Source organism: Hippopotamus amphibius, chromosome 8 (assembly GCF_030028045.1).
Source record: "Hippopotamus amphibius kiboko isolate mHipAmp2 chromosome 8, mHipAmp2.hap2, whole genome shotgun sequence".
Classification (NCBI taxonomy): Eukaryota; Metazoa; Chordata; class Mammalia; order Artiodactyla; family Hippopotamidae; genus Hippopotamus; species Hippopotamus amphibius.
Window position 1 is genome coordinate 24,333,804 of NC_080193.1, and position 25,180 is coordinate 24,358,983.

The 25,180-nt window shown below is 44.2% G+C and overlaps 1 protein-coding gene across 8 annotated transcripts in view; it reads left to right on the forward strand.

The window, feature by feature from the left end:
• The window catches only part of GLT1D1 (glycosyltransferase 1 domain containing 1), a 103,790-nt gene that overhangs the window by 55,268 nt on the left and 23,342 nt on the right, over nt 1-25,180 (forward strand). For 7 of the 8 annotated variants that reach the window (XR_009055185.1, XR_009055186.1, XM_057746618.1 and 4 more), the window contains 4 exons: nt 740-835; nt 1,452-1,501; nt 17,011-17,054; nt 18,813-18,933. Coding sequence is in view for 6 of the 8 variants with exons in the window: in XM_057746618.1 (XP_057602601.1) it covers nt 740-835; nt 1,452-1,501; nt 17,011-17,054; nt 18,813-18,933 (311 nt within the window). In the remaining 2 variants the exon portion in view is untranslated. Of the gene's footprint in view, nt 1-739; nt 836-1,451; nt 1,502-10,155; nt 11,537-17,010; nt 17,055-18,812; nt 18,934-25,180 lie in introns of those variants that run through there. The other variant, XM_057746619.1, reaches the window with a different exon arrangement.

Sequence of the window (25,180 nt, forward strand, 5' to 3'; positions counted from 1 at the left end):
AGTCACCAGGTCAGCCCAGCATCTGAAGGTAGGGAAATGGGTTCCACCTCTTGCTGAGAGGAACCATGAAGAATGTGGTCACCTACAACCAGCCTTACATGACAGCTTTCAATATAGAAAACCCCTTAGAGGGCTGGGATAGGGAGGAAGGGGAGGAGTCGCGGGAGGGAGGGGATATGGGGATATATGTATAAATACAGCGGATTCACTTTGTTGCACAGCAGAAACTGGCACAACAGCGTAAAGCAATTATACTCCAATAAAGAGCTTAAAAAATATAGAAAGTCCAAACCTTTTATTTTAATGTATCTGTGGGCGTGTACACATTACGTGTATGTCCCTGTATATAGACATATAAACTCGAGGTCATTCATATATAAACCGTCTTTCTAGTTTCATAAAGAAAAGATTCTTCCTAACTGGAATTGCATCAAAATATTTTCTAGGACCTGTGGTTCATATTTCAGTAAATAATTGAATCAGTTCTCTGTCACCACCCCATCCTTCCGCATCACAGCGGAAGTACCTTTATGTCTATTCGGCCAAGTTCAGCTCAGCTTGGTCCGTCAGGAGGAACGGCTAGTTCAGGCAGCGAAGTGAAGATAAAGATTAGGCATGGGAGCAGCTGGCTGAGAGGTCAGAGCCGTGTGGCCTCAGAGCTGTGTCTGCCGGGTCATTGTCGCCAGGTTATCAAGCCAGGTCCCCTTCTTTGAAAATACCCTGAACTCTTCTTTTGCAGAGATTAACCAAAGTGCTGACAACCTACACGTGTTTCTCCTGATCTGTGGACTCAGGCAAGTGAAAGACCCTCTCTACCTGGTGGATGCGTTCTCAGGTACGTGTTCTCAGGTGACTCTTTGCGGAATTCCAGTGGGGTCCCTGTCTTCACGCGTCTCTCCTTAGAGCTTTGAGTTTTCTCATTTATTTTGCCCATCAGCAGAACTGTTTCTAGATTGTTACTTCAGAAACCACCAGAAAAGTAATCTCGCTGTCTAGTCATTTCAGTTGCTCTTACTTTCCTGTGCCCTCAGCTTCTGAGGAGATCATAAAACATAGCCAATAATGATAAGGCTCAAATAATTTTATCTGGAAATACTTTACACATGCCATTTTGTATGATATGTTTGGAGTTTTGTTGCATTGCTTAAGTTAATCTATAGGCTTTTCAGTATATTCTAAAACCCACATTGACTTGTGATTGCATATCCATCCTAATTACCTAATAAATTAGATAAACATATCACAATGTTCTAGAAAAAATATTTTCCTTAAAACTATAAAATGTCAAATACTTACATTTAAAATAATTATAAGTTGATTAATATGAATGAAAGCAAAATGGTAAGAAATAATTTATATTGCAGTATAGTTAATATTAAACCAAATTATGTTTTCAGCTGTGACTTAAAACCATTTTAAAAGTCTTTTTTTTTTCCTTTTTTCTCCCCAAGAATGGCATCAGGAAGAGCCCAACGTTTACATGGTTATTGTCGGTCCTGAAGTGAGTCGGATTTTCCATAAGCATTGATCTCATCTCTGTTTTTCTGTTTATTCTTTTTACATATTTTCTAAAATTAGTTTATGTTACCTTTTTTTTTTAGTGTAAAATGTTACCTTTTTTTAAAAAGATATTTTTTGATGTGAACCATTTTTATTTTTTTTAATTACTTTAATTAATTGGCTGCGTTGGGTCTTTGTTGCTGCACTCGGGCTTTCTCTAGTTGCAGTGAGTGGGGGGCTACGCTTCGTTGTGGTGCATGGGCTTCTCATTGCAATGCCTTCTCCTGTTGTGGAGCATGGGCTCTAGGAGCTCGGGCTTCAGTAATTGTGGCACGTGGGCTCAGCAGTTGTGGCACTTGGGGTCAACAGTGCAGGCTCAGAAGTTGTGGTGCACGGGCTTAGCTGCTCTGCGGCATGTGGGGTCGTCCTGGACCAGGGCTCGAACATGTGTCCCCTGCATTGACAGGCGGATTCTTAACCACTGCGCCACCTGGGAAGCCCTATGTTACTTTTCTAACCCAAATTTTATTTCTTTCTTAAGTAAATTAAATCTGTTTGCCTTTTTAAAAATGAGCACCAGACCAAGGTTAAAGATTATGAGGCTTTATAAGTCTTTACAATTAATTTATTGCTACAAATGTAAGTAATGAATTCTTACGGGAATATAGAGGAGGCTATAAAGAAAGTTCAAGTTAGTCTGTGCGTAAGACAAAGGCTACATGTGGTTCAGGTCGTCTTTGAAACTTCCTGGAAGTGCTCAACAGACAAACACAGAGCTGTTCCTTCACCTGAACACCGGATTAAGTCATTGATGTGCATTTAGGAGCCAAGTAGGGTGGAAAGTAAGTGTCTATAAGCACAAGAAATACAGTTTGCATTGGGGGATGTCCTTGGCTGATGGTGGCCGCTGTCCCTGGGAACGGAGACCAGTGAACGGGCTTGGAGGTGCCGCCTGCCACTCCCTGGGACTCAGGATATCCGCTCTCCCCCCGGCAGGTCCGGAGCAAGCACGTGCTCTGTTCTAGAGTCAATTCTGAGCACTCAGGACACAGAGCGTCTGGGTGGTGACGTTGGTCATCTCATGAAAGTGAATGCCAGTTTGCTCCAAGCAGTTTGGGAAACAAAATATGCATCCTGCCAGGCGGCATGTAGCAGTGCAGTAACGATGCCCTTTCTTTTCTCCTTGGAGCCTCTGTGCCAGGGCTGCACAGTGCACCCCCTGCCGCCGTGAACGACGTCTCCCACTTCCTTTCCTTTTTACCCAGCAGGGGTGGCTGAGTCTGTGCGTGTAAAATGCCTGCATGACTTCCCTATTCTGTTCTGTGATTCCTCCTCTCGTTGGTTTCCTGGTTCCCTAGGGACCCACCAAGCCTGCAAGGCCGGTGGCAAACTTTTCTCAGTATTCTAAAGACCTCTGGAAATGATACGCTTACCTGGAAAAAGGCCCCCTAGCCTAAAAACATATCTAGGGCTAGAATCTGTGTGGCCACGTTGGTTGCCACACAGAGGATGAATCGTACCATCATCCATGCTTTTTTTTGGGTATAACACACACTCACACACACAGGCATGCACACACACACACACCCCCCTGCACGCGCATACACACACTCGGGGCCAGCTGTTTTTTTTTTTTTTTTAATTTATTTTATTTTTGGCTGCATTGGGTCTTTTTTGTGGTGTGAGGGCTTTTCACCTCAGTGGCTTCTCTTGTTGCAGAGCATGGGCTCTGGGCGCACAGGCTTCAGTAGTTGTGGCACATGGGCTCAGTAGTTGTGGCTCTCAGGCTCTAGAGTGCAGGCTTAATAGTTGTGGTGCACGGGCTTAGTTGCTCCGCTGCATGTGGGATCTTCCCACGCCAAGGCTCGAACCCATGTCCCCTGCATTGGCAGGCGGATTCTTAACCACTGCGTCACCAGGGAAGCCCCCAAGCCAGCTTTTTGAGGTTAATAAGATAATTCCCAGTGCACTAATGAATGTCAAGTCCCATGGTGGCAAAGTTGTTACTATCATTATTATTGTTATTATTATTTTAATTCTCTTTCCATCCTTCTGTTTGAAGAGCATGATTGACCAAAAATGTTTCAGTTTGATGCTAAAATCCTTACTAACCAAGAGAGAAGGCCTAAAGCTCAGAGCCATGGCAACAAGTTACCCGGAAAGAATTTAGTAATGTGGCTTTCTTTTCCATTGTTTTTACTTTTATAGTTTTGTTCTACTTATGGTGCATGATACTGGCTTTCCAATGCTGAAAATTTCCTTTAAAAATGAATTGATTTCAGGGACTTCCCTGGTGGTACAGTGGCCAAGAACCCGCCTGCCAATGCAGGGGACACAGGTTTCATCCCTGCTCCAGGAAGATCCCGCCTGCCGCAGAGCAACTAAGCCCATGCACCATAACTACTGAGCCTGTGCTCTAGAGCGCACGAGCCACAGCTATTGAGCCCACGTGCCACAACTACTGAAGCCTGCATACCTAGAGCCCATGCTCCTCAACAAGAGAAGCCACTGCACTGAGAAGCCTGCGTGCAGCAACGAAGAGTAGCCCCCGCTTGCTACAACTAGAGAAAGCCCGCGCACAGCAGCAAAGACCCAGCGCAACCAAAAATAAATAAATTTTAAAAAATGTTTAAAAAAAACCCAAACATATTAGATATTGGTGAAGTCCAAGTTACCAAAAAAAAAAAAAAAAAAGAATTGATTTCACAAAGAGTATGAAATGAGCAATAGTAGAGATGGGGCACAAATGTGACAAAATGTGAAAGTAGGCAAATAGCTGAAGTTTGGGAAACAGTTTTTATCAAGAATCAGTGTGCTCGGTGGAAGAAATACCAAAAGAAGAACGCTTGGTGGAGAGAAACATTTGCAAAACCAGAGTAATGATGATCTGATTTCTCCATTTGACTTTTTCTGCCGTGTTTCCTTTCAAGGAAACCTAGAGGGAGGTGACAAAACTTCGAAGCACTAGCTTAGCACTAAATATGTGCCAGAAACCCTTTTCCAGAGAAATAAAGATGGAGGCAGCATTTGAGCTGGTACAGAGGTCAGAGGAGAGGGAGAGACCAGGCATGTGATGCTTTCCTGCAGCTATTAGCATCTTCATCTTTAACTCATTTGCCTACAGGTGAGGGATGCCATTTGTTTCATAAAGGCTTCCTAAGTCACAGTCTGTTAGAAGAGACACTGTTGTTTTTCTTTTTACATTAAACAATTAGGAAGGCTTTTCCCTTCCCAGGGGAAAGTTACCTATTCTGCCATTTCTTTTTGAAACATACAACCTTCCCTCTAACTTTAATTTGCCTACTTTTGAAAGAACAGTGAGTGTAAAAAATTTCTCTTTCCTCCTAATTTCAATGCAAGGAAGTTAGTCCCTCAGGCTCTGGGTTGGGAGACACTAGGGGAGGGTGGAGAGTGTGGCAAACTGTGGAATGAAATGGGGGGCAGGGGCACGATTCAGCTGCAGCAGGGTTTGCATCCGGAGATGGAGGCCCCATGTCATCCTTCTAAGAGAAGCACATTTCAGAAGCCTTTCTTTCTCCTCTCTCTTTTGAAAAAATGCCTGTGTGTGTGAAATGTCTTATTTTTAAGTGCTGGGAACTAATTAGACAAACACACTTATGTTTGTCCATGCATGCGCGCACACGTGTGCACACACACACACTCTATCACTCTCTCTCTCTGTTTGCCTTGCGGGCCCTACAAAATGCATCTCTGTATTTTCTTTTTTGTAACTTCCAGAGGGAGGCCATCCTAAGTGGTTTTGAGCAAGGGCTGTCATGGCTTTGCTTGGTGAGGATCAGGGAACAGCGAGTGACTTGAGCTGGGCAAGGCAAAGCAGGTTTACCAGGACCATGGAAAGACATGTCTGGGGAAACCTTCGTGCTTCTGCAGTTTCTGGGGGCCCATCCTCCCCTTTTCCAAACTAGTCTAATAAACCTCTGATATACCTGAGGAAAAGATGCTTGCTGGGCAAATGCAGGTCCTGGAACCCCCCACCCCCACCCCTAGGGCCCCCGTGGGACTGTTCTACAGCCACCGAGTTCATTTGCTTGGGTGGAGCCAGAAACACAAAGCAACAGGGAACAAATGAGAGAAAGAGGAGCTCTTGAGTAAAGGGCTGTGAAGGGCTGTGATCTGAGAGTTGCTAGTCCTCAAGTTCATTGCGATGAATTAGTAATAACTCTCAGGCACTCCTTCCACAAGGCAATCCACTATCTATAATTAAAAACCCTCCAGGAAATGGGGAAAAGCATCCTCGGGTTATGAATTTGCCACTTAGCAAAACCAGTCGTAAGCACCTGGCACTGTGCCACGGGCTTTCCTAAGATTTGCTCACTTTCTCCTCTACTGACCGGAGAGACCGGATCTTCCAGATCTGAATCTGCCTGCAGGGTTGCAGCCGCCTTCTCAGGCTTGCACAGACAGACCTGAGTGCAGAAGCAAAGCCTTTGGCCCTGACGCATGTTTATCTGTCCTGGTCCATCCAGGCGGCTGGTACCGCAGATGGGGTGGCTGACAAATGACCGCGATTTGTTTCTGACAGTTCTGCAGGCTGAGAGTCCAAGACGAAAGTGCCAGCATGGTCATGTTGTCGTGAGGATGCTCTTGTTTTCTTGCTGTGTCCTCGTGGTGGAAGGGGCGAGGGAGGTCTCTGGAGTCTCTTTATAAGGGTGCTAATCCCATTCATGAGGGCTTCAGCATCATGACCTAAGCATCTTCCAAAGAGCACTTCCCCCTCAATATCATCACTTTGGGGGTTAAGATTTCAATGTATGAATTTTAGGGGGGGTCACAAACATTCAGCCCATTACCAATATCCATGCTTTGTAAAAGGTCTTTATCAAATCTAAAGAGAAACAATAGCCACAACCCAAACACCTTAGTGTCATCTTAGTAGACAGAATAATTTGTTTCTAAATTTCTAAGGCAGCACTTAGAATCCAGTTAGTCAAAGACTCCTTCAAACCACTTGTTTCCTTCTTGATTTCCTCTTCCCTACAAAAGATTTTCTTTTTTTTCCTGAGCCATGCCACGCTGCTGGTGGGATCTTAGTTCCCCTACCAGGGACTGAACCCAGGCTATCGGCAGTGAAAGCACGGAGTCTTAACTACTGGACCACCAGGGACTTCCCCAAAAGATTTAAAACCAATATACGTAGACACACATTTCAGATCCTCCCAATAACTCAGATAAGTGCTAGTGTCTCTCAAGTTTTATGTTTGTTTGCTTTTTCTCCATAACCGGTGGTATGCTGCTAAGTGTTTAACAATTGGTTCTACAGGGGAGAGCAGTGTGGGAAGCCCTATTGCCAAAAACCCTTATTTGCCTATTTTTTTAAATTAATTAATTTATTGGCTGTGTTGGGTCTTTGTTGTTGTGTGTGGGCTTTCTCTAGTTGTGGCGAGCGGGGGCTACTCTTCATTGCAGTGCACGGGCTTCTCATTGTGGTGGCTTCTCTTGTTGTGGAGCACCAGCTCTAGGCGCATGGGCTTCAGTAGTTGTGGCACGTGGGCTCAGTAGTTGCAGCTTGCAGGCTCTAGAGCGCAGGCTCAGTAGTTGTGGCACACAGGCTTAGTTGCTCCATGGCATGTGGGATCTTCCTGGACCAGGGATCGAATCTGTGTCCCCTTCCTTGACAGGCGGATTCTTAACCACTGCGCCACCAGGGAAGTCCCTATTTGCCTATTCCTATACAAAGCTTTTCCCCATGGCCAGTTTCAAATGACCAGACAGCAGGTAAAGCCAACTCCAGCACAGCACATTTTACAGTGTGACCCACCACACACACAAACACACACCCCTCCCGAAACAAGCTTTATTAAACAATACTTTTGCTTCCTGTATTTCACATGCTCTTGATATTTTAAAAACCCTGTTCCATGCCTGTGCTTTGCTGTTCCTTGTCATTAAAGCAATGCTTATTGTTATTCCAAAATTGATTTCATGATGTGCTCCATGATCTGAAGTTTGGAAAACACTGACTTGGGCCACGTTGGATGGGGGTGTGTCTGTGTGTGCCTGTCTGTCTGACTATCCACTAAACGTGGATGACACGTCACATTCCCCCTTGAAAGCCAGTGCATTGGCTGCTTCCTCAGTGAAATTCCTTCCCTAGGTCTTGGCCTGGCTCAGGGGTGCTTCTCCTGACCACTCAGTTTAAACAAGCGCCTCCCCATCTTCATTATAAGATTTCCAAGCATCTCAGTTTTCAGCATTGAGTTCAATTTAACATCACTTTTGAATACAGGACTAGGGGGAGACTAAAAGGATTTTACACTTGAAATTGAATATTTGCTCCAATGTTATGGGTTAATATGCTGATCTTTTGGAAATGGATTTGAGAAGTGGGTCAGAGGTCAAATCTTGAGACATATTAAAATTCATCTTTTAACCATTCTCTCTTAGAGCCAATTAAACACCCCAAGTGTGACAATTATTTTTGACATCTGATGTGCGTACACTCTTCTTCTGTTCATCTTTTTTCTTTGTTAACTGCTAAGCTCGATGACTGAACAAACTCTTTAAGTCTAAATTACACGCTTTTGGAGGACTGTAGCCTTTCCAGGTCATGCGCAGGGCCTCTTAGTACAAAATTGCATTGACTCTGTTAGTTAATATGTCTTGAAAAAGAGCTCAGCCTATTATTAGGGAGTAATCGCAGCACATACAGCAGTGGTTCCCTCTCTCTCCCCCTCTCTCTGTCTATATCTCTGCACGGAGCCTGGTCAGATTGGAGACCACAGTGAAGAAACCACACAGCTCAGCCAGTGCCCCCTTGGCGGTAGCCTCAGACCAACTTCAGCCCAGGGAAATTTATTAGGAGATGACAAGAGCGACTAGGAGAAGCGTTGGGAGGCTAAAGACCAGCTCTGACTGCATCCATTTCTTCGTCTCTGGATCATTCCCTTCAAGGCCCGTGGTCCAGCGTGGGTTACATCTGCCACTTTGTAAGAGGAGGACCAGGCCCCCAGTTCCACTTCCACCAGACCACATCCAGTGGCAGGAGGTGAGGAAGTTGCCAGAGGAAGCAGAAGAGGTGAAATGGATGCCAAACAGTCAAAGCAAAGAATTGATGAGCTTGGCATATGCAGATAACTGTTTGTTTTTATGAACAATCGAACAAGAACTGAATGCTTTTGTAGGTCACTTAGTGGAAATCAATGTGGCCATTATGTTTGGCCACCGGCATTTATTCAGTGATTTTCCCCAGGGAAAGAATGCTCTTAGCAGTGGGAACGGTGCTCCACTGTAGTTTAATGTAGCAATTACCCCTTACTGCGTCATCCTTTACAGATACGCTGACCTTTGTGAGGAAAACTTCAACAGGCTTGGACACCTTCATTGACTTCCCTGTTCATTTACATGCTATTGTAGATATGCGTACATTCACATGTATATGTATGAGTCCATGTGTATATATGCGTATATATGCATATGCATGTATATTGTTTGGAAGGAAGAAATTTTCCTCTCCCCTTCTAGGTTCTTCTGGCTGGTCTAAGCATTAAATTGACATGAGACAGATGAACAGGAGAAAAATCAAACACAAGTCTAATCATTTGTGTACATGGGAGAGACCCAGGAAAACTATGTCGCCACGTAAGGCCCAGGAAAACTAAGGCCTCAGCTAAAGACAGAAGAGGATGTTGAGGGTAGGGGTAGGGGACCCTACAGGCAAGGAAGGCAGTTGACATGGAGATGGAAAAGCACATGTTTGCTGCGCCAAGCAGAGATCATGGGGCCCAAGGAGGAATTTAACAAGTAGACTGTGCTGGACTCCTCTGTGTCTCCTCACCCAGTTCATACTGTGGTTACTTATGGTGATGCTCCCTTCCTGGTCCTCCATCTACATTCTTTTTTTCGTTTTTTAAGATTTATTTTATTACTTATTTATATTTATTTATTTATTTTGGGCTGCATTGGGTCTTCGTTGCTGTGCACGGGCTTTCTCTAATTGCAGAGAGTGAGGGCTACTCTCCTTTGCGGTGCGTGGGCTCCTCATTGCGGTGGCTTCTCTTGTTGTGGAGCATGGGCTCTAGGCGTGCAGGCTTTAGTAGTTGCAGCACGGAGCCTCAGTAGTTGTCGCGCGCAGGCGTAGCTGTCACGCGTGGCTTAGTTGCTCCGTGGCATGTGGGATCTTCCCGGCCCAGGGCTTGAACCCGTGTGCCCTACGTTGGCAGGTGGATTCTTAACCACTGTGCCACTAGGGAAGCCCTCATGGCAGTTGGGGGGGGTCAAAATTTCTTCCTGAGTCTTTTTGGGCCTTGATTATTTACAGCTAGAAATAATAATAAATAATAGTCCCCATACCAAAGAGACATTTGGGGGTGGCAAATGTCACTCTCCCACTGTACATATAATTTTATTCAGCTTTTGTTCATTTCTTCAAGAAATACGTATCGAGTGGCCTTGTGTTGTAGGCACGTGGACACATCCCAGTGAGTAGAATAGACACGGCCCCTGCCTGCATGGAGCACGCAGTCCAGTTAGGAAGGAATAAATTGTGGCCACATTGATTTCCATTAAGTAACCTGCAAAAGCATTCAGTTCTTGTTTCATCTTTCATAACAACAAACAGGTAATCCACATATGCCACGCTCATCAATTGTTTGCTTTGACTGTTTGGCATCCATTTCACCTCTTCTGCTTCCTTAGGGCGTCTTCCTCACCTCCTCCCGCTGGATGTGGTCTGGTGCAAGTGGAATTCAGGGCTTGGTCCTCCTCTTACAAAGTGGCAGATGTAACCCACGCTGGACCACGGGCCTTGAAGGAAATGATCCAGAGACGAAGAAATGGATGCAGTCAGAGCTGGTCTTCAGCCTCCCAACGCTTCTCCTAGTAGCTCTTGTCATCTGCTAATAAATTTCTTTGGGCCGAAGTTGGACTGATGCAGCGTCCAAGGGGCACTGGCTGAGCTGTGGTCTCCAATCTAACCAGGCACCATGCAGAGACATGGACAGAGAGAGGGGGAGAGAGAGGGAACCACTGCTGTATGTGCTGCGATTACTCGCTAATAATAGGCTGAGCTCTTTTTCAAGACATATTAACTAACAAAGTCAATGCAGGCTGAAGTTGTGTCTACCAGGACAGCCGAGCCCAGGACCTGGGCTGCATACAGCACTCACATTTGTTCTTGCCATGTCCAATGGCCCAGTTCAGAAGGCAGTTATCACACGCCTCTTTGGAACAGTATTGCTCTGCTTTTTGAGTGGCGTTACCTTTCTACCAATGGTTTATAAAATAGGAGAGTAAATGTTCTTGTGTGTGCTTTATTTTTTAGATGCAACACACATGTTTTCTTCTGTGGTCATTCTTAGCAAGAACATTTCAAAAAGTGCTATCTCAGTCCTCTGTGAAATCTACCTAATCCTCCATTACTGCTTACTGCTGGCAAGTTAGTTTACACCTTTGGGCCAAAATCGCATCATCTGTGTCAGGCAAAGGGTAGTCTTGCATGGCTACGTAGTAGAGTGATCGTGTGCTAGTTGGGTGCACGTCACTGCTCTGAGTCTCAGTTTCCCCATCTGTAAAATGGGCATGACTAAGAAAACGCTACCAAAATGAGTGCACACTTGGCACAGCACCTGGTTCGTAGGCAGCATCATATGGACATTAAATGAAAGAACTTTCTGTGTTGATGTTTCCTTTCTGTGTTGACATGCTAGGATTCTGTTTTAGCTGCAGGATGGTTTGAGTAAGGCATTGGTTTTCTACTAAAGCTTCTTTGATCTCTTGGTCCAACCATCTCGGCAAAGCATGTGGTTTCTGCTTGCAGGGGGGTCTGGAGTGGGGGCATTTTTTGATGCTCTTTGATAAGCAGTGTGATCGGAGCATTCGGCTAGAGCATGACAGCTTAATGACTTTCCACGATAATTTCTTATATCAAAGATGACTTTCCTTAAGCCTGGGAGTTGAGACAATATATTTTGCTAGAAAGTAAATAAGCTTGAAGGGAGGAAATGAGAATTTTCTTTGCTGCTTGCAGTGCTTCCGCTTTTTAAAATTTCATAACTTGTGCTTTCATTAAATAAAAATATCTACCCTTCTTTTTTTCTTTATCTTGTGTTTTGTTCCCCTTGGCTTCACTAAGAGATTTGAAAATGAACTGGTGCGGAAGGCAGACCCAGAAAAGTTTAATGCAGTTTGTACTTTCAACTTGAAAGTTGCTGTTTTACTTCAAAATTTTAGTTAAAGGGTTAGGTAATTCAACTATCTTGTAAAGTTTCTTTTTTCCCTTGATGAATTCTTTTCCCCTAAATAGTTAATCAAGAGAGACAAAAAATGCTAAAAAATAATTAAAAACAAGAGGACTTTCTAACGAAAAATTATCGTAAGTAAAATATGTATGTCAGAATTAACATGTAATGCCGGGACTTCTAGGTGGCACAGTGGTTAAGAATCTGCCTGCCAATGCAGGGGACATGGGTTTTACCCCAGCTCCAGGAAGATCCCACATGCTGTGGAGCAACTAAGCCCATGTGCTACAACTACTGAGCCTGTGCTCTAGAGCCCGTGAGCCACAGCTGTTGAGCCCATGTGCCGCAAGTACTGAAGCCCACACAACTGCAGCCTCTGCTCCAAAACAAGAGAAGCCACGGCAATGAGGAGCCCACGCATCACAATGAAGAGTAGTCTTCACTTGCTGCAACTAGAGAACGCCCGTGTGCAGCAACGAAGACCCAATGCAGCCAATAAATAAATAAATACATCTATTTTTAAAAAATGTAATGCCAAAAGAAGGCTTTCATGAGACTGTTTATCTTTTCATGATGGGATGTTAGGATTATAATGCAATTCAGTGGTTTAGGATAATTTGAATGAAAAGAATCAGAAGTGGGAAATAGAAGGATAGAGCCAGTTGGAAATCATTCATTTTTAGCAAATATTATCAAGCATAGAAGTAGCATGACCTTGGGAAGAAAATGAAGATATATAAGGAGGAGAGATGGTCAAGCACCAAAACACACCAGTAGGCCCGTGTTTGGTAGGAGGTGGTAGAAGAGTTTGGAAGGAGTTATTACTTCTGGTTTGGATAATTGGGCAAAGTTTCTCAGAAAGGTGACATTTACCTGTGCCTTGGGGGATGTATGGGTTTTAGGGGTAGAGGGTGGCATTCCTGGTGGAGAGAAATACATGCAGTTAGAAGAGAGGTGAGAAGTGGAGAATAAATGTTACTGAGTCCAAGCTCATACTGCTCGCCACACAACAGACCGGTAAATCAAGAGATGAAGCATTGGGGCCAGGAATAGTGACTTTATTCAGAAAGCCAGCAGATCAAGAAGGTGGTGGCGTAATGTCCCAAAGAACCATTTTCCCCGAGTTAGAATTCAGACGTCTTTTATACTGAAAGGGGAGGAATGTGGTTAGTTGTTGCAAACTTCTGGACGTCGTCAGAATCCTTTGTTCTTGTAGCAGTCCACGTAGGTCAGGTTGTGATGTTTCTATAGATCTTAAAGAAGACAAATGTCTTCTCTGTTCTGCAACTTTTTATCTCTGTATGAATGGAAAAGTGTCATACCTTTAAGGTCAGAGCCTTGAGAATGGGCTCTCTTGTATATTTCAGGCTATAGGCAACATTCTTTTTTTTTTTTTTTGGCCACACTGTGTGGCATATGGGATCTTAGTTCCTGCACCAGGGATCGAACCCACATCCCCTGCATTGGGAGCTCAGAGTCTTAACCACTGGACCACCAGGGAAGTCCCTAGGCAACATTCTTAACTTGTAGCAAAAGCAATAGACTACAAAGGTTAAAGTAAGCATATATATACCCTGGTGGTCCAGTGGGTAGGACCCCGAGCTTCCACTGCAGGGGCCCAGGTTTGATTCCATGTCGGGGAACTAAGATCCTGCAAGCTTCGAGGTGCAGCCAAAAAAAAAAAAAGGTTAAAGTAAAAGAAACATCTAATATGGAGTCAGATTTGTTCCTCCCCATGATATAAGTAGGTAAGCAGGTAGGGGTCCCATAATCCACGTGTGCTTTATATGAACTATTGGATAGAAATCCTTTGAGTAGACACTGGAGAGGTAGTGGAGCGTGGCTAAGAATGCCATCTCCAGAGTCAGGCTGCCCGAGTTTGCCTCCTGGCCCAGCACCTTCCTAGCTGTGTGATCCTGGCTAAGTTACACCAGCTCTCTGAGCCCCACTGTCCTCCCACCTAAAGCAGGGATAATGATCACAGGATTGTTGACAAGAAGTAATGCATCAGGTAAGTAGGACCTGGCGTAGCTTAGTCACTCGAGTAAGCAGTGAGTGACTGCTGAATATTAACAACAGCAATAAGTGGGACTTCCCTGTTGGCGCAGTGGTTAAGAATCTGCCTGCCAATGCAGGGGACACGGGTTCGATCCCTGGTCCGGGAAGATCTCACATGCCATGGAGCAACTAAGCCCATGTGCCACAACTGCTGAGCCCGAGTGCCATAACTACTGAAGCCCAAGTGCCTAGAGCCTGTGCTCCACAACAAGAGAAGCTGCTGCAATGAGAAGCCTGTGCACTGCAATGAAGAGTAGCACCTGCTCTCTGCAACGAGAGAAAGCCCTTGAGCATCAACGAAGGCCCAAAGCAGCCAATAAATGAATAAATGAATAAGTATACTAAAAAAAAGAAAAGAAAACAAACCTAAAAAAATTAGTAAATTTGTTACTGACGGCAACTACATGGTGTTGGCAGCATTTTTATCATAAGGTAGATTCCACGTATTTGCTATACTTTTCTGAGTTGCTTTACATGCAAGTGCATTTGTTTAATGGTGTCTGTCTTCTGTGCTGTTCCTGCAAGTTTACTATTAAAATACATTAAGCTATAAAAAAAATCTAGGAATAATTTTAATTTCCTTATGCATGCAGATTTGCCCTGTTAGCCGTCAAAGTGATGCCATCATCTCAGGGATCTAAGTGAGCTTTGCGTTACTGGTTCCTTGGGATACATCTCAGGCATATGAGTAGTTTGTAGGATTTGGGGTTCAGCACACACACACACACACACACAGAGTGCCAAAAGAAACCAAAATGAAGTTTCTGGAAAACACAAAGTTATTTCAGTTAGTATGAAAAACTCTAGGGATATCATCATATTCATTAAACTGCCTTGGTTTGTAATTCCTGATACCTACTGGTGAAGTGTGAATGAGAATAGAAATGGAATCTGCCTTCACTTCTAAGCCCATCAGCAGGACGAGCCTGCAGACATGATTTGTAAAATGTGTTTACACCCTCATCTGCCTCTATCTTTGAAGACATATTTAGAATTTTGTGTTACACTTGCATAAATTTAAGAATATTTTCTCAGTTATTTTAAAATTGTATTCACTGTTAATACAACCAGGGAAGGGATGCGGGGCAAAACCAGCCTATTGGTTGTTTCATTGAAGAGTTTGCAGTTGGATAAACCAGGTGTAATAAACATATACCGCAGCTTCATCCTAACTAGGCTTACAGGAACCCTGTGACGGGTGGGAAAGTATCCCTTAAGGTCCTCTTTGTACCTCAGGAAGTAAATTTACCTGAGAAGAGATCATTGTGCACAAAGAGTATTATGGTTTGGTTGCTGATGGTCAGGAATAAAGTATGTTCCTCTGTGGATACAGTTATTATCTTCAGGTGTTTAGCTGTCTTTCTCTTGCTGAGAAGTGTGGCAGTGTCTCTGGGAAAGTACACATTTGAGATTAAGTGTATAGATATTTTTGTATTAGTGGAGCAATCTGCAGCTCTCATTCCATCTATTTAGAAGGGCTTTGATATTTAACTGTTTTCTTCTGCTACTTGTATAGTAGTTACTATGTTTCAGAAATAGTTGTAAGCCCTGGTGTTTTAACTCATTTGATCCTCCCAACAATCCCAAGGTGCTGTTATCATTCTTATTTGACAGATGAGGAGCCCAAGACCCAGAGAGGTCCATTAAAGTATGCATGGCCATGTGGCTAGTGATTGGTTTTGGGGGGATTTCACCCAGGTGGTCTGTCTCCAGAGCCCCACTCAGTCTGTACCGCCTCTCTTTCTGGCCTCTGGACATCTACATACAAGTTTGCTTAAAAACACGTGGAGTCAAATATGTTGGTATAGCAGATCAGCTTGAAAGCATTGCTATTAATTTTTACATTAATTCAAGAAACACAATGACCACCAGGGACACAATGGTACAAAACACGGTGCCTGTCCCAAAGGACATATTTCCTACAGATGTGAAATAGGAGTGAAATGCAGACTGAAGGATATTAGGTTACAACTAATTAAAAAGTTGGACTTGGCTTTTTAAAAATTGAAATATAATTCATATGCCATAAAATGCACCATTTTAAAGTAGTTTTCGATAATCCAGTGGTTTTTAGTATAGTCATAAATGTTGCTACCATCACCCTTATCTAATTTTGGAACGTTTTCATCACCCCCCAAAAATCCCATACCCATCAGCAGTCATTCCCCATTCATCCCATCCCCAGTCTCTGGCAACTACTAATCTACTTTCTTTCTCTATGGAATTGTCTATTCTGGACAATTCACATAAAAAGAGTCACAATTTATGGCCTTTTGTGTCTGGCTTCTTTCACTTAGTATCATGTTTTCAAGGTTCATCCACGTTGTAACATAAATCAGTACTTCATTCCTTTTTGTGGCTGGATAATATTTCATTGCATGGGCAGACCACATTTTGTTTTCCCGTGTGTCAGCTCATGGGTGTGCCCTTGGCTTTAAAACTGTGTGTCTGGGAAGGCTCCCTGTTAAAAATAACATTTTAATTCCGCCAGATCTTTTGTCTTAGGTCTACTAAGGGCTCCAACTCCTTCTGCCTCAAAGGTTTTATGACAAAACTTACTGTAATGAGCCAGACAAATCTTTCATTGAAGTGTTGTGTTGTCAGATTTTCCCTTGGCTATAAATGGCTTCTGTTTCAAGACTTTGAGTTGGGTGGACAGCTCTTGCCCTCCTGTACCTGGGGCTTCACCAGGCTCTTATCTTACAGGCCAAACAAGAAACAGGAATACAATCGGCCCCCTGTATCTACAAGTTCTGCATTCACAGATTCAACCAATCACGGATCAAAAATATTCAGAAAAAAATTCCAGAAAGTTCCAAAAAGCAAAACTTGAATTTGCCATACATGTATTTATGACTATTTACATAGTGTTTACATTGTATTAAGTATTATAAGTAAGCTAGAGATGAGTTAAAGTATACAGGAGGATGTGTATATGTTATATGCAAATACTACACCATTTTATATAAGGAACTTGAGCATCTGAGGATTTTGATATCTGAGGGGGTCCTGGAACCAACCCCCCATGGATACTGAGGGATGACTGTATGTGTATATTTCTTTAAACTTTCTCTCAAGTCCTTCTCTTTTCCTTATTACTTTCTAATAGCTGGACTCCGGGGTATTATTTCCTATTTGATTTGTTTTTTTCCCTTTCTGAATTGTTACATCTTGCTCTGTTGCCATGATCTGCAGTTCTCTTGAGACTTAGATTCATTTCCGGCTTTTCCTAAGATTCATCTTTGCCTCTTTTCAGGTTGATCCAGTGTTCACAAGGGAAGTAAAAGCCAAAGTAAAGAGGTAGGTGTAGGGAGGGAACAGGCGTTTTGCGGGAGAGGAAGCCTGGTGACTGATAAATGGTCCCAGTTCCCAGCACTCACCGAGTCCTGGGCTCTGTTCCCAGCACTTTACTAATAACTCCTCCTTTAATTGCCTGATGATGCTGTGAGATCCTGGGCGCTCTTACTTTCCCCATTTACAAGCCAGAAGGCTGAGAGCATTAGCAATTCCCTAGGGGGCAGCAGCGTGGACACACATGTGAAGACCTGCAGCCTCGCTAGGTCAGGAAATGCCCGGGAAACCCACTTTGAGGTTATAATTGTCACTGATCACATTGGCTAAAATGGAAAAAACTTAAAACATCTGCTGGTGAGAGTGAAAATTGCTGCCATCTCTTCGGATAGCAATTTGTCAGGGTCTTTTTTATCAATTGCATTTGTCTGCCAGTAACCCAGCAACACCGGCATGCACACCCCGGGGCTTAACTGCTCACATAAAATATCGGAGGTCATTGGTCCAGGACCAAGTAAGTCTTCAGAGATGTCGGCTCCTGTCTCTCTGTCCTACAGTCCCTGCATCATCCCTAAGGTGACAGTGGCTGTAGAACTCCACTCATCACATTCCGAGTTCTAAGTGGGGAGGTGGGGAAAGATAAAGGCCAGAAAGATCATCTCCCGTGTGGGTCAGCCCGTCTTTTGTGTGAATTTCCTCACACCCCTAGGATTCCAGCTTCTCTCACTGGCCACCCCGTCACCCCCAGGGGACTGGGAAACACTGATTTCATCCCTATATGCAATCAGGTGTCTTTACATTGCTCATAGATACAGAATTTGCATATGTAAAAGTATAACCAATTATGTGAAAGGATAATCTCAAAACCAGGAGACTAGTGGAGGGGGTGGGGGATGGGTAAGAATGTCTGTATTGTTTGGTGAAAAAAAAATAGAACAAGACAAAACCTTGTGACAAAGTGCTGGGAACACGGCTATTGGTTGAATTACTCTCTCTATCTTACTATTTCTATTTCTCTCTGTTTATGATACATCTGTGATTCTCTCTCTGAGTATCCTGTAAAAAGTATTTGAAAAATCATTTATCTCTGATGTCCAGTATCTGAGAAGCATGTGTCTCCTTGGTCAAGTGGATTCAGAATGAAAGCAGATGTGGTAACAGGCTTCCTCTCTGTCACCAGGGATAGAAATAGGATAGATTCTCTCTCCAGTATGGTTTTCTATATTGAACCCTTTATCAATAATGCTTAGGAACTTCCCTGGTGGTCCAGTGATAAAGAATCCGCCTTCCAATGTAGGGAACATGGGTTCAATCCCTGGTCGGGGAACTAAGATCCCACATGCCCCGGGACAGCTAAGCCCACGTGCCACAACTACTGAGCTCGCGCGCCTCAACTAGAGAGCCCACATGCCGCAAACTACAGAGCCCATGCACTCTGGATTCCGAGCGTGCCACAACTAGAGAAGAGAAAACCTGCACGCCACAACTAAAGAGAAGCCCGCGTGCCCCAATGAAAGATCCCAAGTGCCACAACTAAGACCCTATGCAGCCAGAAACAAAGAAAAGGAAAGAAATAAAACATCATCAGCTTGAGGAGCAGGCATCTAATTAAAATAAATAATTAAGAAGAAGAAGAAGAAGAAGAAGAAGAAGAATGCTTCCCTGTGGATCCAGGGTATTTCTCCACAGTTGTCATCTCTCCTTCTCCCAGCCCCTCCCTGTAAGATTTCCAGCCACAGACTCTCTCTCTGCTCCGTGTTGTTTCAGGACTGCTGGGGTGCGGTTGATTGGGGAGATGGCTCAGGAAGACCTCCACGCGGTCGTGAAGAATTGCTTCGCAGTGGTGAATAGCTCTGTCTCGGAAGGCATGTCAGCCGCAATCCTGGAGGTAATGATCTAACGAATCCTGAAAGTGGAAATATGAAATTGTCTGTCACCCCTTTTCTTAGTTATGGAGGTGACGCCTTTGTCAAAGTTGACCGCTTCTCAAAGCTAACAAAGCAAAACCGCATTTCCTCAGGAGTTCTAACATAGATTTTAAACCCTATCCTGGGACTTAAAAATACTATTTTCTCTCTCCTTGCCATTTTTCCTTGCCAGTGACGAAATAAAACTAGGGTGGTATTGTCTCTATGACTTGCCAAGTAGCTTCAGTGGCAAGGCGGCTGAGGTTATAAAGGGTCGGGACAGGATATGGGATGAAGATGTGTTTTGTAGGACACCTCCTTTTCCCTTGATTTCTTCTCCCTCCTTTCGGCGTGTTCTGTGATCCCAGAATTTAAGGGATAAGAAAAGGTTGGGCTTGGACTTCCCTGGTGGTCTGGTGGTTAAGACTGCGCTTCCATTGCAGGGGGCACTGGTTCCATCCCTGGTCAGGGAACAAAGATGCCGTGCACAGTCAAAAAAAAAAAGGAAAAATAAAAGGTTGGGTTTGTGCACATGGCAGGGGGTGGGGGTGGCAACACAGAGGAGAGTAGCTAAGGATGCACATGGGGGCAGGGATGAGGGTGGACCTCATCTCTCTGCCTAGTGTTCCGCTCTGAAAAATCTCTTATTCTACTTGGGCTAAGTGTGGACAGCCCAGCACAACCCTGCAGTCTGCTGCTGAAGTTATCTGTGTTTTACAGGGAGACGTTGAAATAAAAAGCCCTTGCTCTTAAAATCCTGGCAGCCTCTGGCTTGAATGTGTTCACTCTTAGGTTAGAGGAAGTTCATCCAACCTAGAAGCCCTTTGCAATCTCTTCTCACTAAGCGTTTTCCATGATTGGGTGTTTTACCAGGTTACCTTTAAAACTTTTTTTTTTGGGCGGGGGGGGGGGGCGCATGCTCAGTGGCTGGTGGGATCTTAGTTCCCCAATCAGGGATTGAACCCCGGCCCTAGGCAGTGAGAGCACAGAGTCCTAACCACTGGACCGCCAGGGAGCTGCCTTACCAGGATATCTTAACTGCTTTGATGCTGGTTTCTTGAGGTCATCACCAGTGAGCATCTAATGCAAAAGGATTTTCCTTTCTCTTATTTTGCTGTTGGTTCATGGCAGGATGGGTTCCTTTTGAAGAGTGATCTTAGCAAAGAGGAGACTCCATTCCTCCTGTCATAAACAGCTTTCAGTGCTGGGTTTTCTTCATATCGTTAAATCACAAGCCGTTGCATACACAAAATCGCCTATAGTTCTCTACACGTGCCTCGAACACAGTAGATGCTACATAAGTCGTTTTGGTTAGCATGTGATAAAACCCACTGTAGAAAAGGAAACATTTGGCCATTGGTCCTCTGGGTCTTTGAATCACAATCCACATCCCCTTTCTCACGATGCTAGTTTCTTACTTCAGGGTCTACTTAGAGCGATGCTATTATTTTATCATAAGTATTTGTAACATCCATTTATTCCTTTGGGCACTGATCGAGTTTACTGGCTAAAGGTACAATTTGTGAATTTCCTTGTTTGCGAGAACATGGTAAATAATTAAAGCAGGAAAAAAAATCATGCTTTCTAAATTTAAGAAATGATGCCATATGCTTAATGTTTTCTGTTAATATGACATCATTTTAAAAGGAAAAAGGGACTTCCTGGGGCGGTCCAGTGGTTAACACTCCATGCTTCTACTGCAAGAGGCTCAATTCAATCCCTGGTTGGGGAACTAAGATCCCACATGCTGCCAGGTGCAGCTGAAAAAAAAAAAAAAAAAAAAAAAAAAGGAAAGAAAAAGAAAGCTGAGAGAGGTAACTTAAAAAATAAAACAAAACAAAACCCAACCTACCAAAAACAAAATACTGTGGACTGGGGTAGAAGTTATATACCTACACCTATAATTCCAGTGTGTGGAAGCTTTCAAAGCACAGAGCCTGGATTTGTGACATGTTCATCTTCAGTAAGATGTTAAATACCTCAGTCCAAGCTTAATTATTATTATCTCCATTGTGGTTTAAACTCGGCTTTGGACTAGAGTCATTGGAGCAATACATTGTACTCTCCACATTAGCTTTAAAAATGTACATTCTTACAGAACCAGTCCTCAAGCTGTTGCTGAATCGCTCCTTTGTATGTAAATATACATTTTTTTCTCCTCCAACTTCTTAAGGAAAGGTAAAGTGGAATTCGGGAATGATTTTATAACCAGCACACACAGAGTTTCATTGCAGATGAATTGCTTTCAAATCTCATTGACTTCAAAGGAAAGGCAGCTGTTAGCAATTCTGTCTGCCTTCAGATGTCGATGCTGTGTTCCTTTTGAAAACTCCAAAATAACCTTTGGGCTGAGGGTTTTGAATGAAACTGATTTCAGAAGAGTTGTCGAAGGTGGATTTCATTAGAATCAATTCAAAGAACCAAAGTGGTTAATCACAGAATAAGTGCATATCACTTTTGAAGGCAGGGATGTTTTGACCTTTCAGAATTAGCTTTGTTTTGCCATGGAAGCATGTAAAAATGCCATTTGCTGAAACACATTTCTTTTGCTGATAAACTCCAAAAAGCAAGTGTTAGCTGAATGCCTGGGTGGTAGAGTGAGCCTCACTTGTTTCAAGTTTGGGCCTGTTATGGAGTTGAATTCTACATAGGATTAGAAGAATGCAAAATTATTATTATTATTATTAGTTTTGTGTTGGCCATACAGCATGTGAGATCTTAGTTCCCTGGCTAGAGATTGAACCCGTGCCCCTTGCAGTGGAAGCCCAAGTCTTAACCACTGGACTACCAGGGAATTTCCCAAAAGTTATTTTCTTATCCCACTCTTCCTCACTGGGCTCTCCTCCCTGCCCTGGAAAACACATACACACACCACACACACAACCACACACACACACACACACACACACACACACACACACACACACACACACCCTAACCTCCAGGTCAAAGTTTTCACTGCCCAGAGGAAAGGCAGTCCATCTTCTAAAGCGAAGAGCAGTAAGAAGATAATTCTTGGGTTCTTAGCTTCCAGGCCCAGGTGATGAAAGATTCATTTCAGGGCTCTTCAAGGACAACTGTGACCCTGTGTCATTTGACCTTGCCTAATTTCAAAGGTGTGTGGGGCAAAGCTGTGCCCTTGCCAACTTTAAAACAGAAAGGCCTTTGGAGCTGTCACAACTAGAAGGATGCTACTGGCATTTAGTTTGGTGGGGAGGGAGCTACAAGGGAGGTAAAGTCTTTTTCAAGGTGCTAGGCAGTCTTTGTCTCAAAGATCTGTCCCCAACATGCCACCGGAGTGTCCTTCGAGAAACGCTCTAACCCCCCATGGCGTCAGGTCCAGATGCACTGCGCATACACATCATTGAGAAAAACACGCAGAAACAACCACATCCCCTCCTGTGATCATGGTGCTGGACACATGCTCAGTCAAGGCCATTGAAATGCACGCAGACCTCTCTGCAAGGACATCTGGACCATGGAGGTTTCAACCTAGGATGTGCATCAGAATTCCCTCTGAAGCTTAAAAAAGCATCAGTACAGGTGACAGCGCCCTGCAAAAGCCCGCTTGGCTGTGCTGTCGCTGTTTCCAAAGGCTGTTCTGCGTGTAGACTGGGGGCCATGTCCCCGAAAACCTTTGTCAGCCCTGCTGAAGACAGTGCACCAGCGACAAAGCATTTTAAAAAGGTCAAATATGAAGCTTCCGTCCACCTGCTGGAAGGTTGAAGAGCTCATGGCGTTTGGGGGGCGGGGAGGAAGAAATCCAGTGACTGCAAACTCGACGGAGTGTTAGATGCTCCTCGAGCTCTGATGTTTCCTCTTCTTAGTCCCCAGATGGGGCCCTGGATTCCAGGTTTAAGCGGCTGTCTGTTCTAAGCTCCCCCTCTCCCTCCACTGCCCCTTTCCCGGGTCATGAGCTGAAAGGGTTTAGGGAACAAGCTCGCCCACCTCCAAACATTGTCTCACCCAAGACATCGCCAGGCCTAGTTCTCATCAGGACCAGCTCACAGCACTGTCACATTCTGGGACTTTGCCTTTTTTGAAGATGCAGTTTGTTTTTTAAAGAGGTGACTCCACACCCGAAGAAAGTGACTTGTGAGTCAACCCTCCGATTCCTTAATGCTGTGTCTTGGCTGTATGAAAATAGCATTTCCATGTGCTTCCTCATTCTTAAGACGCCTCCTTTCTTTTTTTTTTTTTTCCTTTTCCTTTTATTGAAGTATAGTTCACTTACAATAGCGGTGATTTACAGTAGCGTGTGAGTTTCAGGGGTACAGCAAAGCGATTCAGTTATACATATATATGTATGTATCCATATTCTTTTCTTTTCTGGTTCTTTTCTATTACAGGTTATTATAAGATATTGAATATAGTTCCTTGTGCTACACAGTAAATCCTTGTTTAAAATGTCTCCTTTCTTAGGCTGTCCCCGAAGCTTCCAGCCGATGCCCGTTATGTCTCACTGGCCAAGACTGGGTCACAGTCCCCTCCCTCCTCCCCCGCCCAGTGACGAGGGGGCTTGGAAACCTAGTGATGAGCTTCTCTAACCCCTGAGGCTGAGACTGTACCAGAGAAAAGGTTTTGGGAAGCGGTACTGGATAGGCAGCGGGCAGCAGCTGCACCTTTTCTCCTCCAGGCTCTTCTTGGAGGAGGTGCCACTTCCTGACCGGGGCCACCACCTCTCAGCACCGTCCCTTCATCCCCAGGATGGTCCAGCCTGCCGGCCGGTCCCCCTCCCTGCAATGCTCGGTCCCCTGGCATTCTGGAACTCCACACTCTTCCAGATCTCTCCCACCTCTCGAGGGACTTCTTGCCACCCCCCCCACCTTAAGTGTTGGAGTCCCTGTGCATTGTCCCAGCGGCACATCTTGTGTTCTGTAGGCTCCCAGGATGTCTTCGTCCACACCCACGGCTTTGTGCTGCTCACTCCCAGCTCCACGTAGATGCCCCACAAACTCTGAACACACAGCCTACCTGAAGGGAAAGGCCACTTTCCGATCCAGACCTGTTCCTCCTCCCCGGGTCCCTTTGACGGGGCTTGTTGCCACCCGCCACCCCATCAAGCCAGAAGACAGATATCCTATTGGTTTTACCATCTACACATTTCATCTGTCTCACATCCCACTGCCACCACTGGTGCAGGACGGCTGCCAGAGGGCAAGTAACATGACAGCGAGTGGCCTGGCCACCAGAGCCCGCCCCGCTTTTCGCTTTACCTCCTCACTGCCCCGTAAGTGACGTGGGGTGCAGACTCAGAAGGCTCCCACTGCCAGTGTGCTCTAGGGAGGGAGACCCGGTTGTAACTTCCCCTCTGTGGACAGGTTGGAAACCAGGCCTACAATTGTTCTGTATCCTCCACCTTGACCCCCAAAATGGCAGCTGCCAAAGGGTCATGTTTCCACAGTTCTCAGAATGGACACTGGGTGGGCTGAGGCTACAGTGGATTCACTGGGTAAACTGGGGACAAGCTTGTCACTGTCACCATTTGCTGCCCTCTCGCGTGCACTGCAGGTCTTTGGGAATTTTCCATTTTTCTTTTCAGGTCGTGTTTTCCAGGCATCATATTCCTATTAATTCCTTACAGATACTTTGAAACAAAGTCACATAGGAAACTCCTCAGGGGAAATTACTATAAACTAGGCAAAATATATGGTTTTATCAGAGTAATGCAAATTCTTTGTAGCAAAACATGGAAAATGCACAAAAGTAAAATACACAGAAGTATGAAGGTTTACTTAAAATTTAATTCCTCATACTTCCACCATCCAGAGATGGTTATTACCTTAAGATTTTGTTAATTTTCCTTGTAATTTTTTCTTGCAATATACATGTGTGTATACATAGAGTGAACACAATCTTATACACACAACAAAAATATGTATAGTTATCTTGCGTTTAGAAAATTGGAATCCTTCTACTTCTCTTGTAACATGTGCTTCTTACTATATTTTGAACATTTTCCTCTGAAAATGGATTTCATGTAGCTTTTTGAATTACCTTTCAGGAAGATTGTAGCAATGTGACCTTCATCCAGCATCTTACCAGCCTTGACTTTTATCCAAGAGGAGGAAGAGGGATTCATACACATTTCTGAAGGAGTATGAATTGATATGGCCTCTGTGAAGGGCACTTTGTTGGTTGCTATCTGAATTACAAACAAACAAACTGTCTCAGCAAGTCAGTTGCTGGTAATCAATCCTACAGATGTATTTGTACCTGTGCAAACTG